Source organism: Phycodurus eques, chromosome 18, assembly GCF_024500275.1.
Source record: "Phycodurus eques isolate BA_2022a chromosome 18, UOR_Pequ_1.1, whole genome shotgun sequence".
Lineage (NCBI taxonomy): Eukaryota > Metazoa > Chordata > Actinopteri > Syngnathiformes > Syngnathidae > Phycodurus > Phycodurus eques.
In genome coordinates, this window is record NC_084542.1 from 4,124,447 (window position 1) to 4,142,086 (window position 17,640).

Sequence of the window (17,640 nt, forward strand, 5' to 3'; positions counted from 1 at the left end):
TTTCTATATGTGTTCTGTTTCATTGAATATTTTTTTGAAGTATCGTCATTTTCCTATATTTAAGCTAAGAATTAATGCTCAAATTCATTTTTGATGAATTTAAACTGTAATTTCATGTTTGTCATTAATTACGGGAGCGTCATAGTTCCAGTCTGAAAATGTGGAAAAAATGGACGTCGCCATCTGCTGGACAACAGAGACATTGTCTGATTTCAAGTTGCACTTCTCCAGTAGGGTGTCTCTTCCTGCTTTATTTTCGCGGGAGTTCTTCGAGGGGCTGGGTCACGTGGACATACAAAGCACTCTCATTGGCACAGCTACAATGTCACGCGGTGAAGGTGGCAACGCTTCGACCAATCGCGTGTTACGTTCCTCTTTGCGTCGGGAAGCCGTGGCGCGAAAAGTCTTCATTGTGTGGGCAAGGCTACACAAGCTTGCACATCTTTCCGAGTTGTGTCGCCTTCATTCGTTTTGGGTTTTTTCTTGTACACAAACTCTTACATTATGGATACCGACGTTGTAGACGACCGGTTGATGAGGGAGGCGCAGAGGGATTACCTGGACTTCCTGGACGATGATGTAAATTTCATTATATTACGAATTGTTTGTTAAACACATGCGGTCCCAACCCAAAGAAATAACTTGAGAACGTATTACTGTACCTCTTCTATTACTAGGCCACGAATAATACCATGCCGTATCTTATACTGTCTATATTGTTGTCTGGAAATGTTTTTTTTGTGATGAAATTGAAATGTGCATTTATTCTTTTTTTTTTTTTTTTTAAATCAATTTCAGCAAGATCAGGGCATTTACCAGAGCAAAGTCTGCGACATGATCAGCGAGAATAAGTCTCGTCTCATCGTCAACATGAACGACCTGAGGAGACGCAACGACGCGAGGGCTGCAAAGTGAGCAAACCTCTTGAAATGCGACAAACAACAAGCAGATGTGGTATCACAAAAACTGTCAGCTTGTTGTGTGTGTGTTTGATTGGGTGTCACATACACATAATTAGGGACTTTGTTAGTTGTTATACACACCCTATCAGAGGGTCCAATTCGACACATTGATAGAAAGAACACATTGACTGCCATTTGTCATTAAAATTAACTGCTGTTGCTAGTTTTGTCCACCGTAGGGCGCACTTGTGCCCACTTAAATGACATTGTGAAATTGGCTGTTACTCAGGATTTGATCCCTGTTATTGATGCATTAGTGAAGGTTAAAAGATGGCAGGTGTCAAAAGCAAAGTAAGCCTGCTTCATATAAAATGCTGTGCCACCTTTGCACTGTGAAGAACACAGGTCTGTGGAAATGAATGCCTCCTGTAGAAATTGTTTAAGAAACGGAATATTGCAAAATGGCAGTTAACTGCTTCAGTTCAAAAGTATTTATTTTGGTGGAACCCCTGTTTTGTTCCCCCCCCCCCCCACCCATGCACTGCCACAACTTGTGTGTTTTAAGGTTTACTTTTACAAAGGAGGGGGACAACTGCAGTGTCATTCTGAACAGTTCCCACTTTAGTTTGTGTGGTGTAACAGAAATGAATGAATGTTTTCCAACTGTAAAGGTAAATTATTTGCACCACAAATTAGAAATTGCTATTTATATCTTATTATTCCACAAATATACAGGTCTGGCGCACTTCAGAATCAAACTCTGGTGAATGTGGCCCCTGAACTAAAAGGAGTTTGACACCAAGCTTTAATCCACTAATTGTATTAAAAGGGTCTTTTAAAGACATTTTTGACAATTCTACTCTTCCGACTCTGTATGGGAAATCATCTTTTCATGTTACACCGTGTCTTTGTCCAATGTAGGATGAAAGTTAGGAAGAGCAAAATGAATTGGAAAAGACATTGTCCGACAATGACCTCACAAATGATCCTTCTAATTGTATTGTCAATGTTGCACAACAATTAAAAGCGGTTAAAACGGATCTCAGACAGCGAAAAAAGTGCAAAACAAGGCGCGTTATGTGAATTGTAAACAGAAAGATTTCAAAGATGCCTTAGATCAAGGGTGTCAAACTCATTTGTAGTTCAGGGGCCACATAAAACCTAAATTGATGTCAAAGGGGCAGGCCACGGAAATCTTAACATACCTCATATAATAATAAACAACAAATGTTTTCCCTTTGTTTGATTGCAAAACATCAATTAGGAAAAGGGGTAATTTAATTTTTTTTATTTATTTTTTTTAATTTCACAAAATGTTTTTCTTCAGTTTGTCATCTACCATGTGTGCATAATAACTGATCACAGTGATCTTATTTTCAGGCACAAAACTAAGTCACACGTATTTGGAACAGTAAAATATAGTAGTGCACTTTAAAACTGGTGAAGATGTTGAAGTATTATTATGAAGTATTATTACATTCCATTTTTTTGCAGGAGCATAATACTTCTCAGTTATTCTTAGTCCCCACCGCCACGATGTCTTTTGTATTTTGTCACTTTCAAATTCATCCTGCGGGCCGGATTGTACCCCCTACCTGGCCGGTTTTGACCTGTGGACCAGGTGTTTGACACCTGCCTTAGATATTGTGTTTTAGGTATGGTTGTGAAAATATTATATAATACAATAGATTACTGTAGATATTCTCCTAGGAAGATATAAAATATAGTATAAATATGAAGACTAAGGCTTGTATCCTAGATGTAAAATATAATAATGCACTCACACTAGACTGCATCTCACCCTAAACCCTAATGAGGACAAGCGTTTAATGAAAATGGCTAGATGGCTTGTAGTTTGCAGTGGTGTAGAACTGAACTGCAACATGTATATACTGTAGTGTTGAATTAGTGAGTAAATCGGTTTTAGATGAATGGACGAAGACATCATTTCAAAATCTTTGAGAAACTATTTCCACAAGAGTGGAAGCTGCATTTAGTCCGAATTGAATTGATTTGAGTTTCCCTTCATTTGTGTGTAATGGAAGTGTTCCAACACTAATGCTTCCAAGGTAGGATGTCAGCTGGCTCAGTGTTCCGCACTGTCTTCCAGGTTGATGAGCAATGCGTTTGAAGAGCTGATGGCCTTCCAGCTGGCCCTGAAGGACTCTGTGGCCTCTGTGGACGCCACCTACGCCAAACAGCACGAGGAGTTCCACATCGGCCTGGAGGGAAGCTTCGGCTCCAAGCACGTCACCCCCAGGACGCTCACCTCAAGGCTGCTGGGCAGCATGGTCTGTGTGGAGGGCATCATCACCAAGTGTGAGTATGTTTGTGATGTCATTGTCAAGTTTGAAGCATACAATGCAAATGATTTTTGTTAAAATATAATATCGCCTTGATTTGCCTCAGGTTCTCTTGTGCGCCCCAAAGTTGTGCGCAGCGTCCACTACTGCCCTGCCACCAACAAGACCATGGAGAGGAAGTACACAGACTTGACTTCTTTGGACGCGTTCCCTTCCAGTGCCATCTACCCCACCAAGGTAACTAAACACGTGCACGTTTTTGGTCTTTTTAAGATGGGCAAACATAAACCGATCGCCAATCAACATCTTAACTGATTTTTAATGTGTGAGCGGGCCAAAAAAAAGAAATCAAGCAAGTAGGCCTACTGCTCTTACAGTGTGTGGTGTACTTGAAATGACAAAAAAAAACAAACACAGCACCCCACGCTTAAGCTTCTTCCCTTTTGTGTCTTTCCTAACAGGACGAAGAAAACAACCCTCTGGAAACAGAGTTTGGCCTGTCCATCTACAAGGACCACCAGACCATCACGGTGCAGGAGATGCCGGAGAAAGCCCCCGCGGGCCAGTTGCCTCGCTCTGTGGACATCATTTTGGACGATGACCTAGTGGACGTGGTTAAACCAGGAGACCGAGTGCAGGTCATCGGAACGTACCGCTGCCTGCCGGGAAAGAAGGGAGGCTTCACTTCTGGAACATTCAGGTGAAACTGGATCTAATTTTCATTGCTAACACTATTATGGGGACCAATTTCTTACTTTGAAACATTTTCATGGTCATACGGACTTTACGGTATTAGGCATTTATTTACTCTTAATTTCCTTTTTTTTTTTTTTTTTTGGTTTAAATTCTTATTTATTTATATATAATATATATTTTTTTTACTTTTTTTCCCCCCCCCCCTCTCAGGACCATCATGATCGCATGTCACGTCAAACAGCTGAGCAAGGAAGCGTCCCCGTCCTTCAATGCTGACGACATCAGCAAAATTAGAAACTTCTGTCGCAGTCGCTCTGTCGTGAGTTTGCACTGTTGCTACGAGCGACTTGAAATGAGAAACGCTTGTTAGCCGACTTAGGCTGCGCTCACAGTGCAGGTCAATTCGGATTTGTTTTGATTTATTTTTCGCCCATATGTTGCCCATACGATTCTACCGTTTGTCGTGGTAGTTTTGTAGTTTTCTCCAGTGGTACGATATGGTGTAGTTTGCCTCCCTTAACGTGCTCGTCTTTCTGTTGCCATGCAGAACGTGTTTGATCAGCTGTCTCGCTCGCTGGCCCCCAGCATCCACGGCCATGAGTACATCAAAAAGGCAATTCTCTGCATGTTGCTTGGTGGTGTGGAGAAGGTCCTGGAAAACGGCTCGCGCATCAGGGGAGACATTAACATCCTGCTCATTGGTACGAGATCTAGCCTTGCTTCAGCGGCGTACATGCATGGCTTTTATTTAAATTAATTAATAAATTTTTTTGGACATTCTAACCAGATTCAGCTGTAGAAAATGTTTCTTTCCCCCCCCCCCCCCCCCCCCCCCCCCCCACACACACACACAATGAGGGAGAAATATCACCGTGTGTTCCCATTGCTCTACAGTGTGTGTTCTACCCGTCATAATTTGTTTTTCATCACGTCTTTTGTGTGACCAAGACTGACCCGCGAGGGGCAGCATGGTGCCTGAAAACACAAAGACGAGTAGCAGAGCAAGCGAGGTTAATTGTCAGCTTACTTGGTAACTACGTCGCGGGGGCAAACTTGTCATTTTTATTGAGGCGAACGACTTTGCGCGTGTTCGGGGACGTTGCAGGAAAAACTCAACACAACCATTTGCTCCTCTTAAGTTAGAAGCGTGCCGCAATTTGAAGGGTAAATACAATCTTATCTAGCCTTGGTGTATTTATCCTTTTTCTGTTTATTCTTCAAAAGCTCAAGTAAAAATGACTATGCATTCATGTCTTTCAGGTGACCCTTCCGTTGCCAAGTCTCAGCTTCTGCGTTATGTTCTCCACACCGCACCCAGAGCCATCCCCACCACTGGGCGGGGCTCCACTGGGGTGGGGCTGACCGCCGCCGTCACCACCGACCAGGAAACTGGTAGGAATTCATATGCTGTATATTCCTTCTTGTCCAATCCGTTCGCTTAATCTTTCCATCCGCCCCAAGGGGAGAGGCGTCTGGAGGCCGGCGCCATGGTGCTGGCCGACCGCGGCGTGGTATGCATCGACGAGTTCGACAAGATGTCCGACATGGACCGCACCGCCATCCACGAGGTCATGGAGCAGGGTCGAGTCACCATCGCCAAAGCCGGCATCCACGCCCGCCTGAACGCCCGCTGCTCCGTTCTGGCGGCCGCTAACCCCGTCTATGGCAGAGTGCGTTGCAGGAAGAAGCTCACGGTACCACCCGGTACTTGACGTGCTAACCGTGTGCCCTTTTGTGCCTGTAGTACGACCAGTACAAAACCCCCATGGAGAACATCGGACTGCAGGACTCTTTGCTGTCACGTTTCGACCTCCTCTTCATCGTGCTGGATCAGATGGACCCAGAGCAGGACCGGGAGATCTCGGACCACGTCCTCAGGATGCACCGCTACCGTGACCCCCGTGAGCAGGAGGGCGCAGGTACTGTGGCCCATCTTAATCCAGAAATTCAACAGTTTGATTTGAGATGTCACTGATTTTGTTCTTTTTTTAATATGATGATTTTTAGCGATGGCTCTGGGTGGCTCAGTCGACGTCCTAGCTACAGACGACCCGGACGCTATCGCACAGGAGCACGAAGAGCTGCAGGTCTACGAGAAACACAACAACCTACTGCACGGAAACAAAAAAAAGAGGTATACCCGCCACCTAGGTTAATTGACGACTCTAAATTGCCCGTAGGTGTGAATGTGAGTGCGAATGGTTGTTTGTTTGTATGTGCCCTGCGATGGAAGATGGATGGATGGATTGTTATCCAAAGTAAAAGCAGTTGTTTGCAAATGTTTTATTTTGATTAACCACAAAGATAATCAGATTGCTTTCATTGAGCACTACAGAAATCTGACAATACTTCCTGTTAGAGGCTGAAATGAGCTTGCATATATGCCACCTCTCAAATGAAGTGGGGGGGGGGGGATCCACAGTGCACTTTCACTGTTTGTTGAACGGACTTCAGCTGATTGACCTGATGTTACTTGCTTGGCCACACCCCTTTTAAGGCACACGTACAACACTACAGTTGTACCTTTGGGTTTGTCCCAATGTCGAGTAATTACACCGTATAAAACCATTTTCTTTACATTCTCTTTTATACACACAATAGCAGTGCTTTTTTTCATTATTTTAAAAAATTGTGGCATTTCGGAGTTGCGGTGGATTAAAGACACATCAATTCATTATAATGCGGAAAACTAACTTGATATACAAATAAATTGAGTAAGGCGCTTGATCAGGGAAGAATAAAATGCTTAAATCAAGATACTGCTGTATGTGAATGCTGAGACGAGCAAAAGTTTTATGCGGCTAATGTATTAACCTAAATGTTAGTCCTCCAGTTATTGTATCCTGTATTTATCTGCCACAGATTTTAGGAGGTAAAACATAGATCACATCTTTTTATTTGGCTCACCTTCCAGTCTTTTTTTTTTTTTCTTTTTTTTTTTTTTTTTAAATGGTACTTGATCTCAGCATGGGCCAAAAATTGTACAGGGGCTCCTCGGTTTACACCAGTCCCGACATGCGGCGTTTCGAGCTTACAAACGGCGCGCAATGAATTAGTTTGCACGTTGGCGTAATAACACGTCGGTGGCACAGGAAGGCGGACTCGGTTTTATAGTCGTACTTACTTTTTTTATTTTTATGTAGTTATAATAAAAAAAAAAATTCTTGTCAATGTTATGTCGTTTGACAATGGACAGTTTCACTTCAGCTGACCTAATTGGAAGACAGCTGTTTTTTTTGAAAAATATTTACGGTAGAGCTTTGAATCACTTGAAAATGTACAAATCGATTAAAGCTGGAGACCACGATTTCTGTCGCCCCCTCACTGTGCGCCGCGAACTGGGCCACTGCGGGAATGTATATGGTAGACTCCATTAAAAGAAACTCAAATACTGACAGCTACTGCAAAATGTTAGAGGAGCTGACAAGCTTAATCAGCAATTGTGTCATCTCCTTTAGTAGTGCCCTGGGTGAAAATTACTTTTTTTAACCAAAAAAAAAAAGTTGTGGATGGCAGGTTTAAGTTGCTCTAATATCACTCCTAAACTGCGAACAACCAAGGAACCTTTCGGCAACCTCAACCCCAGCCAAAGAAGGGTCCCACCCTGATCAGAGTCCCCAGATTATGCTTCCTCATTGTTGAATAAACAATCACATCTACTCTTTATTTATTTTTTTTGGGCATTTTGGTCTTAAGTCTCTCAGCAGTCACATTTGTGTCTCGAGTCGTTGGATGGATGGCTTGATGTGACGCATTCCGAATGTTGCAGAGACAAGATCGTGAGCAAGGAATTCATGAGGAAGTACATCCATATTGCCAAGGGGGTGACGCCGGTGCTGACGGAGGAGGCGGCCAATCACATCGCAGAAGAGTACTCGAGGCTGAGGAGTCAGGAGCAGCTCAGCGCAGATATTGCCAGGGTGAGCAGGGATGCGCACATGCACTCCTTTTTATAAAAGTAAAGCATATGCTGTAATCTTCTACCCCAGTGGTTCTCAAACTTCTTAATGCAAAGTACTACCCCCCCCCCCCCAAGAAAAGTACCACTATAATGACCACCATTAAAATATAGGAGTGTAGTAGACCTAAATATTAAAAAAAAAAAAATGGTTTTATTCCTGAAGTTATCTTACAAGAAAATGACAATTTTCCAAGAATAAAGTCAGTCTTGCATGAAAAATGTCAAATTACACAATGATAATATTACGAGAAACAAAAACTGATAAAACCAAGTTGTGATGCTATGGGGGGAAAAATGGCACCCCCAAGGTTTACTGGTATAAAGTTGAAATATCACGAGAAAAAAAATGATCAAAGACTGAATACTACAAGAACTGTCAAAACGTTTTACAATCAGAGGAAAAAGTTATTACATGAAAATACAGTTGTAATTTACATTAAAAAAAATGTAATTTGATGGTAATAGTCAGTTATAGAAAAACTCCAGAAATGTAGCCAATTAATTGTACCTAAAAAGTAATGATTCAATGAAAATGTGTTGCAAATAAAAGGTCACCGAGGAGCTCGGCAGCCTTGTTTAAATGTTGCCTCTGCCTCAGACGTCCCCTGTGACGGCCCGAACGCTCGAGACTCTGATCCGTCTGTCCACGGCTCACGCCAAGGCGCGCATGAGCAAAGTGGTGGAGATGGAGGACTCCGAGGTTGCGGTTGAGCTCGTCCAGTTCGCCTACTTTAAGAAGGTTTGTGCTGATGAAGTGAGCACGGAGAGCAAGTTGGAACGCTTGGACAGCAGGTGACAAATGAGTGCTTTTCACCCAGGTTCTCGAGAAAGAGAAGAAGCGTTCCAGAAAGGAGCATGCTTCTGGATCGGATGATGAGGAGGGGGACGTAGAAGAGGAAGCATCTACACAGCAGTCACAGAGATCTCAGAGAAAGAGGTATACATGAATACCGGTATTTTGACACGCTAGTTCGACAATCCGTCTTTTTGGGTGCAACGATAACCTATGTGTCCTGAAGGGGGCGCCGTGGGTCTCAGAGCAGCGAGCCCTACAGTCCCTACGACTTCAGTGAAGAGCAGGATGTGCCTGAGAGTAAGACATTTATCGCACTCGTATTGTTTGTTAGTTCATATTCTCACCTCAAATGGATTTTCAGTGGTTAACTTCATCATTAACTTGCTGGCACAATTTTTCTACATGTGCACTGTACTGAGATCCAAGACAATACCTATAACAAAAAAAAAAAATCTACTTTTACAACTGTTCCAAAAGTAATCTCTATTACAATAACACATTTGCAACTACGGTGAAACCCCCTTTTAACACAATGGAAATTTTCCAGACCCACCCTCTGAAGGTGAAAATGCTACTGTATAGTTTGAGTTGTCGTTTTACCCCTCCCACACACTTGACAGTCATTTAAACCTATTAAAACAGACTTTTAAAAGTCTTCCCGTAGCGCCTGTTCTAAGTCACTCGGGTCAAGAAATGGGAGAAAGTTGGCCCAGACTTCCCTCTCCCCACCCACTTCGTCCAGCTCTTCCGGGGGGATCCCGACACGTTCCCAGGCCAGTGTCCTGGGTCGTCCCCGGGGTCTCCTCCCAGTGGGATGTCTCCGGAACACCTCACCCGGGATGCATCCCCAGCCACCTCATCTGGCTCCTCTCGATGTGGAAGAGCAGCGGCTCTACTCTGAGATCCTCCCGGATAACCGAGCTTCTCATCCAATCTCTAAGGGAGAGCCCGGACACCCCGCGGAGGAAATTCATTTCGGCCGCTTGTATCAGAGATCTTGTTCTTTCGGTCACGACCCACAGCTCGTGACCATAGGTGAGGGTAGGTATGTAGCTCGACCGGTAAATCGAGAGCTTTCTCCTGAGAGTTGGAGATCACGGCTTGATTAAGCCAACAGAACCACCACATCTGCAAAAAGCAGAGATGCAATACTGAAGCCACCAAACCGGACCCCCGCTCCCTCCGCCTCGGCTGCGCCTTTAAATTCTGTCCATAAAAGTTATGAACAGAATCGGTGACAAAGGGCAGCCTTGGGGGGAGTCCGACCCTCACCGGAAATGAGTCCGACTTACTCCTGGCAATGCGGACCAAACAGGGACCGAACAGCCCGTATCAGGGGGTTCGGTACCCCATACTCCCGAAGCATCCCCCACAGGACTCCCCGAGGGACACGGTCGGACCCCTTCTCCAAGTCCACAAAACACATGTAGACTGGTTGGGCGAACTCCCATGCACCCTCGAGGACCCTGCCGAGGATGTAGAGCTGGTCCACTGTTCCACGGCCACGTCGAAAACCACACTGCTCCTCCCCGAATCTGAGATTTGACTTCCTGATGGACCAACCTCTCCAGCACCCCTGAATAGACCTTACCAGGGAGGCTGAGCAGTGTGATCCCCCTGTAGTTGGAACACACCCTCCGGTCCCCCTTCTTAAAAACGGGGACCAACACCCCAGTTTGCCAATCCAGAGGCACTGTCCCCGATGTCCACGCGATGTTGCAGAGGCGTGTCAACCAGGACAGCCCCATAACATCCAGAGCCTTTAGGAACTCCGGGCGAATCTCATCTACCCCCGGGGCCCTGCCACCGAGGAGCTTTTTAACTACCGTGGTTCCATGCAGCGTAAATTGTTTCTGGTCGGTGCAAATATGCTTCAGTTAATTTTTTATTTATTTTTTTTTTAATTCCCTCGAGGCATACATTTTTGTGCTGACCAATTGTTTGTGGTCTGTCTTTTTTTTTAAAAAAAATTAACCTTTCTTCCCCCCCCCCCCCCTCTACCGCAGAGCCCTTTTTGCAAGTCTCACATTGTCATTGTGCTCTTCAGTACAGGCTGCCACTGTGAAAAAAGCCAAGTCCAAGCCGGTGGAGGAGGAACAAATGGACGCCTCCTCACTGGCTGACAGCTCTGAGCTCTCTCCTGAAAGGTGGGTACCTAATTTCCACATTTTGAAACATAACATTAACTCCCAAAGAACAGTTCATTATTTTAGTTTTGATTTTCTCCCACTAGGCTGAAGGAGTTCAAGTCGTCCCTGTTCGCCGTGTTCCAATCTGCTCACGCTCAGTCTGTAAAGATGCCGGCCCTGAAGGACGGCGTCAACAAAGAGCGTCGGGTGCCATTCACGGAGGCGGAGGTCCGCGCCGCTTTGACTCGCATGCAGGACGACAACCAGGTCATGGTGGCTGATGACATCATCTTCCTCATCTGAGAGGAGGTGGAAGGTCATCTGGCAATTCCGTTCCATGGACTTCAAAAGAATCAATGTACATTTATAGGGTTTTTGCCATCTTTTTACAGTTTGACATGCAACTCACACTTTTTGGAGTCACACAGTCATTGAAATTATTAAGAGTCATTCTGCATCTGTATATCTATTAAACTGTTGCTGTTTAATAATGGTTACAAACATTGTCATACATTATCTGCAGTCAAAAACATGTTCCTACAAATTCTGTAAATAGAGTAGAAGCAATTTGTAAAACGTATATGACAGTACTTGTTACAAAAATAAAATACTTTGGTGCACCATGACTGGGTTGTTACAGTGAAATGCTATTCCAATATTGCTCATAAGATAAGCATTAGAGTTTTGTTTTTATGGCTAAGAGAGCCATAAAATGAGCCTAACCACAAACAACCAAATCACTTTTTGGGGGGGGGGGGGGGGGGGGGGCAAAGCCCCCCAACAATAGGCGTAGCGACGCCACTGCCAGGACGCACCCCGCATCTCACCCAAAATGAGCTGCGATACGCTCCAACTCACCCGCGACCCCGGTGAAGATAAGTGGTGTCGAAGGTACTGTAGATCAACGGGTCCGCTCGCTATCCCAGAATGCTTTGTGTTTGATCAAGTCTACCAAACCAATATAATATAATAATCATGGGTGATATTGATATTCATATGAATTCCCCAACTGAACCACTTAACACTTTCATTTGTTTTTTTGGGACAACAATTGATACTTTGTTTCACACGGCTAATACATGAACCCGCCCGTAATAATACTTCATATTTGGTTCTCCCGTATTCCTTCCATTTTCCTATATGTGGCCCTCGAGGGAAAATATTTGGAAATCTCCATGCTAAAACGATAATCTCTTGCCTACTGTACTTAACTTGGCACTTTTGTGCAATACAGAATCGGTCATTTCCTGGCCAAATCTTGGGTTCAAGTGAAACTTTATTAGCTTTGATGTGATCTTTTCGCTGGAAATGATTCAAAACAGTGGCAAAAAGAAGTTCTGTTAAGAGATTAATTGGGATGAGGGAGGAAGCTGCGGTGAGGCGAGAACATGGAAATTCCGCGCAGGAGGTTCCCGAGCCGGTTTTTGAATCCAGAACCTCTTGACCGTGAGGCACACGTGCGACTATTGCACATCATCTACATCTACACCTACATCTTTATATATTTATTGAATCGTTCTCGACTCAGCAACTTAAGCTTACCAAGATCATCTCATTGCACTGCTCCCTTTTACAGCTTCCTCTGTTTTCGAGATGCACTGATAATTATGTCATTTTGTCTTTGAACGAGTTCTGCTGATTCATTACCACAACCACAACACACTTTAGCGGTAGCGTGTGGGCGAAGTTGCTGTTGCGATGGAGGAAGAACAAACAAAGTTTAATCTTGTTAGTACATCAAGTGAGTGTCTTTAAAAAACAGCTAATGAAAGCAGAAAAGTACTGTAGAAACTTTATAGACACATCTAGAGCTCTGCTGTGAAGGTGGATGTCATGATCAGGTTTGTGGTGAGTCAAACGTTTTTTTGTTTTTTGTTTTCTCTATTATCTGCTTGTTATGGAGCCCCAATCGAAAAAATGAGAAAGCTCATTTTTGATTATATTTTTCAGTTAAGAGTTGTGTTGCTGCTGGGCCTGGCTCCTGTGCTGCACGCCGCCAGTGGGGGCCCAGTGGACAAAGTCCGCGGGGACCGTAGAGGTGGACTTAAGAGAAGGATAGTGAGACTGGTGGTGGAAAATGCGTTGCATGGATCAGGTGATCTGATGGTCACCACTTCTGCCCCAAATATTGCCAACATGTCTCTCTCACCCTGGACTTACAAGTGAGGGAAACACATTTATTCAAAATCATTAAAGAAAAGGAGAAATGGAAAAGAAAGAAGCAAGTCTCTTCCGGCTTCATCCAATGGGCATGTTTGAATAGAAGCGGGAAAAACTATGAAGTAGAGATTATTTTGTGAGAAGATTATTAAAATATAAAAATTATAAAAGTATGATTATAATAGTGTTTATATTATTATAACGTGTTTTCATCCTACCCCTTAATTATATTATTATATCACTAGCAGTACTCGAATGTATTACGAAGCCCCACCGATATGGATTCTTTTTTTTTTGGGAGGCGAATGCTAATATTTGGCAAAATAAAATTCCAATAAACAATTAATCGACCGATTAATTGAAGAACTATATAATGGATAAACTAACTCGGTTCCTTAAACGCTTACAACAATAAAGATATGAATTATAGGCAGAAGATTTGACAGTTTTTCAATACTTTGTCCTTTACCATTAAACTTAATATATAGTGAAAAATTGGCAAATATCTGTCGTCTTTGTGGTTGTTTGAATGTCATTCATCTTTGTCTGATGTTGTAATGTATTAATGTGTAAAATAAATCAATCAATTAAAAAATCGGCAAAAAAAATAGCCAATTTTTGCCTCGCCGATTCATCGGTCAGGCCCTACTGTGAACTATTAGACAATATAATAATCATAATAATAATTTGTATAACTAAATACATAGAACATTATTCCAATTCCGAACGATAAATGAGATGTATGAATCGTGAAATAGATTGAAAACTGCAACCATGTACAGTATATGCTCCAGTTCTGCCCCATGTTGTATTCTTTTCTCCAGCGAGTCCTGCGTGGCATCTCGTCTCCCTCGGGTGCTCTCCAGTGCGCGCTGCCTCACTTCTGCTTGTCTCAGCCACCCAAGCGGAGGGGAGGATGCGACCTTGGAGGTCAAACCTATAAAGCACCAGGTCCTGGTTCTGCACAGGTGGGCAATTGTGTGTGTGTGGTGCACACGGGAGACTGTAGATATAGTAATCATTTGACTGCATTTTGCTCCAACTTACTGCAGAGTCCAAAACCAAAGGCCAAATACCAACGCGAGGAAGAAGAGGAGGATGAAGTTCAGACTGCAAATGCAGACGATCACAGTGGGCTGTACATGCATAAGGCGCAGTGTTTGACTTTTTTTTTTTTTGTGCTCTTTTTTTGCGAGATGAACAAACATTTCTGAACGTTAGTGTTGGTAGAAAACGTCACCTTTGAGCCCTTAGTAGTAGGAAATTGTGGATTAAAATACAGTAGCATAAGCTTGAGTACCGTTTTTGTGTTTTGTCCCCTCACAGTTATTCCATTGTAACTTACTTTTAAGTAGTAGTAAAAATGGATGGACAGGTATCAACATGCATTTGTGAGGGCTGGAAGATGAATGGAATATCCTAAACAAAACTCACTGCAGCAGTTGCTGTTGTGTTTAGGTTTGTGTGGGCATTTCGACATTCACTCACTAGAAGTACTACTTTATTCTTATATTTTAGCCACCGGAAGCGGTAAAGCGTATATATTTTCGTGGCTCAAACATGAAGGAATGTGGAGGCATAAGAAAGTTGCGAGCAGGAAGTAGCATACATTTTTCAGGTTGTAGTAATGGTGTTTGATTGAGAGTTGACATTTGAGTGGGCCGTGGTTTCCGCACATTCAAGCCTACCGCGTTTGAGAGCGGAAGCAACGACTTGATTTTTCACGATTTTGAGGCCTCATTTGATCTAATTTGCAGTTGTTTTTAATAATTCAAATTATGAACTGTCTGCCAAATTTAAGTGGGAAACGTTTGCTGATCAATTTGTATTGCGTGAGTACTCTCTGGCAGGTAAGTGGCATGCCTCGCTGAGGACAAGCGCAGCTATTCTTCCACTTTGTGCTCCGCATTTCAGGCAGTATGTCGATGAGCAATTTCTCATTTTATTTTATCTTCATAAAAACAAAACAACAAAAAAAACCTGTGGATATCTGGAACAAAAAGTAACTTCTAACAAAGACTAGAGATGATCTCCTGTGGTGGTCTTCCACTTAGCACGAAAAATAAGTTTCAGTGTTTGATGCAATCTTTCCATGTGGAGCTGTTGCGGGATAGTGTAAGATCTGGCACACTTTCGGCGGGACATGCCAGCTTTTGCCGAAGTTCCGCAGCACATGGCGTACCGACGTCTGCGTCACCAACCTGGCAAATGCAGAAACATAACATAAAAGTTGTCAATAGCTTCACTTTCTCATCCGATTGAATGAGAAACTGTGTCCAAACGTTTGACTGGCAGTTTTTTGGGAGTATTCATAAAAAAAAATAAAAATTAAAAAAAAAAACAACAAACAAAAAAACAGCTAGATGATAAAGTATAAAGTCAGGGAAAGTCAGATGTTTCATGATTTTGGGGTGGCCGGCAGACCAGTTTCCCCCGAGAATAGCTCCAACCCTGCACTGAGCAGCAGCAGAATCACACGTCCACATTCAGAAGCAAAATTAAGCGGACCTCGACACGGAGCAGAAAGTAATGCAAACACGTTGCTTTTCATGCTATTTGCTGCTGCAACTGAATTATTGTTATTCATCGGGTCGTTATGAATGGGAATTGTGTTACTATTTTAGTTGTAAATAGGTGGAAAACCAAATAAGAGACGATGCTCTTCACAAATGTCATTCGTCACACTCATTATCTCCAGTACGCTGAACGTACAAAATAAATCAAACACTGATCTTGTAGCTCGCGCCAATGATAGGAGGTCAACTCACGACATTCTGAGCCGGATACGATGTCACAAGCTGTCAAAGCATGGAACGTTGGAAGCCCAGGAACAAGATGTCCTCTCCTCTGAGGGACGTGACAGCCAATTGGTGGGATGCCAGTTCGCAAAAGTTCTTGCTTGCCTATGCAAAGACATTTTAGCATTCATTCGATATCCTTGATATCCGGCTCAAGCTGCATTTACTCGTACGCTCTTTGTCCTCATTGGTAAGACAATTTGCCGCAATAGTAGAACAAGTGTGTCTTACTAGTAAGGTTTTTGCACTGCTAGCCACTTTGGCCTACTCGTCCACAATTAAGCCTTACTGGTATTATTAGCTACTGTATGTGTCATACACTAGTAGCCTCTTATCAAGGCTATTTTATTTATGTCACAAGAAGTACAAGTAGCACACAGTTACCAATTAATGCACAGTTTTGCCTACTAGTTATACATAGCTGTCCTACTAGTTTGCTAAAGTTGTCTTACAAGTGAGGACAATGAGCATACTAGTATATGTACCTTAAACTGGATCAAGGATACTGAATAAATACTCTAATGGCCTTCTTGAACTTTGGCATACTAGTAGGAAAACCTCCAGTATGGTACTAGTGAGGCAAAACTACTAGTAGGCATTTTGGTTGTATTTGAAGTGTCCATGAGGCTACCAGTGCATGATACATGCCTAATAGTTGGGCCTAGTAGTGTTACTAGTAGAGCACTATTATACTAGTAAGGTTTAATTGTGTAGGCCTACTCTCGGCACCCTAGTTGTTTTACGGGAGCGCTGAATTGTCTTACGAGTGAGGATCAAGCGCATACTAGGACATGGACCTTAAACTGAATAAAAATGGCCCTCCATCATTACCACTTCCAAATCTACATCTGCCTTGCTAACCCTGACAAATATCAAACACAGCGACTGTAAAACCTCAAAACTGGTGTGGTGGTAGCCGTGGCCGTGAGATACGACTGTCAGCTTCTTCGTGGCTGCATGGAGCCAGGATGTGGAGATAGGTATTGCCCTTGTTTTGTCTTTTTCGTTCGTTTTAGGTGATATTACGCGACTTACTTACAGAAGGAGTCGCACTATACCCCATGCAGCTTTGGTCTTACCTGATCACTATTTAATTCACGTAATACCAACATACAGGCACACAGATTGGAGTCCTTATACTTCATTAAATTAACTACAACCTGATGACCCAAGTGCGTCATGGAGGAGATGTGGAGAGCAAAGAGAGTTGGCATTTGAAAGTAAAGTGAAGCAAAAGAGATGACTAAATGGGACTCGAACCATTCTTTGTCCGTGTGTGTTACTCGCCAAGAGTCGCCAATGCGGACAAACTATCGGCTATTGGAGGACTACAGTTGCGTGTTTACTTTAAAACTCAGCTTGTAGAGAGTGATGTCATGCACGATGTGGTCACGATATCTTTTATTCTGGTGCCCTTATATTGTGGAAACGTGTGCTGCGGTCTTGACAAGTCCACATTTCAAATTGTTTTGGGAAATCATGGACGTCGTGTGCTGCGGGCCAAAAAGGAAAAGGACCATCTGGACTGTTATCAGCTCAAAGTTCAAAAGCCAGCATCTGTGATGGTATGGGTGTGTGTTAGTGCTCATGGGATGAGTAACTTGTACATCTGTGAAAGCACCGTTAATGTACACAGGTATTTACAGATTTTGGAGCAACATATGCTGCCATCCAAGCAGCATCTTTTAGGGATGTCCTGCTTATTTTAGCATGACAATGCCAAGCCCCATTCTGTATGTGTTACAGCAGCGTGGCATCCGAGTAAAAGCGTGTCAGTACGAGCCTGGCCTGCGTCGATTCTTTTTCTTCTTTGTTTTATTTATTAACCTTTAAGTACATTACCGGCACCTACTGTACCGGAGTGTGGATCAGTAATAAGGCAAGAAATAAAACTT

At 43.2% G+C, this 17,640-nt stretch overlaps 2 protein-coding genes across 2 annotated transcripts; both read left to right on the forward strand.

Annotated features, from left to right (window-relative positions):
* The first annotated feature begins 424 nt into the window (after positions 1–424).
* mcm3 (minichromosome maintenance complex component 3) lies at positions 425–11,399 on the forward strand. The gene is made up of 17 exons (XM_061704259.1): positions 425–579; positions 799–911; positions 3,013–3,221; positions 3,312–3,442; positions 3,667–3,905; positions 4,112–4,220; positions 4,449–4,602; positions 5,162–5,293; positions 5,363–5,571; positions 5,646–5,820; positions 5,909–6,035; positions 7,671–7,821; positions 8,461–8,601; positions 8,681–8,799; positions 8,882–8,955; positions 10,706–10,805; positions 10,892–11,399. The coding sequence occupies exons 1-17, from the start codon at positions 505–507 to the stop codon at positions 11,088–11,090; spliced, it is 2,457 nt and encodes an 818-aa protein (XP_061560243.1). The 5' UTR covers positions 425–504; the 3' UTR covers positions 11,091–11,399.
* Positions 11,400–12,470: 1,071 nt separating this feature from the next.
* Positions 12,471–14,119, forward strand: il17a/f3 (interleukin 17a/f3). The gene is made up of 4 exons (XM_061704834.1): positions 12,471–12,635; positions 12,738–12,949; positions 13,772–13,915; positions 14,000–14,119. Exons 1-4 carry the CDS (start codon positions 12,621–12,623, stop codon positions 14,109–14,111), a joined length of 483 nt encoding a protein of 160 aa, XP_061560818.1. The 5' UTR covers positions 12,471–12,620; the 3' UTR covers positions 14,112–14,119.
* The last annotated feature ends 3,521 nt before the right edge of the window (positions 14,120–17,640 follow it).

Bases quoted from the DNA above. Each gene is read 5' to 3' on its own strand.
- mcm3 (XM_061704259.1), top strand. From the start codon at position 505: ATGGATACCGACGTTGTAGACGACCGGTTGATGAGGGAGGCGCAGAGG. The intron at 912-3,012 runs GTGAGCAAACCT...ACTGTCTTCCAG, and splicing joins AACGACGCGAGGGCTGCAAA to GTTGATGAGCAATGCGTTTG. The intron at 3,443-3,666 runs GTAACTAAACAC...CTTTCCTAACAG, and splicing joins GTGCCATCTACCCCACCAAG to GACGAAGAAAACAACCCTCT.
- il17a/f3 (XM_061704834.1), top strand. The intron at 12,950-13,771 runs GTGAGGGAAACA...TCTTTTCTCCAG, and splicing joins CTCTCACCCTGGACTTACAA to CGAGTCCTGCGTGGCATCTC. The intron at 13,916-13,999 runs GTGGGCAATTGT...AACTTACTGCAG, and splicing joins CAGGTCCTGGTTCTGCACAG to AGTCCAAAACCAAAGGCCAA.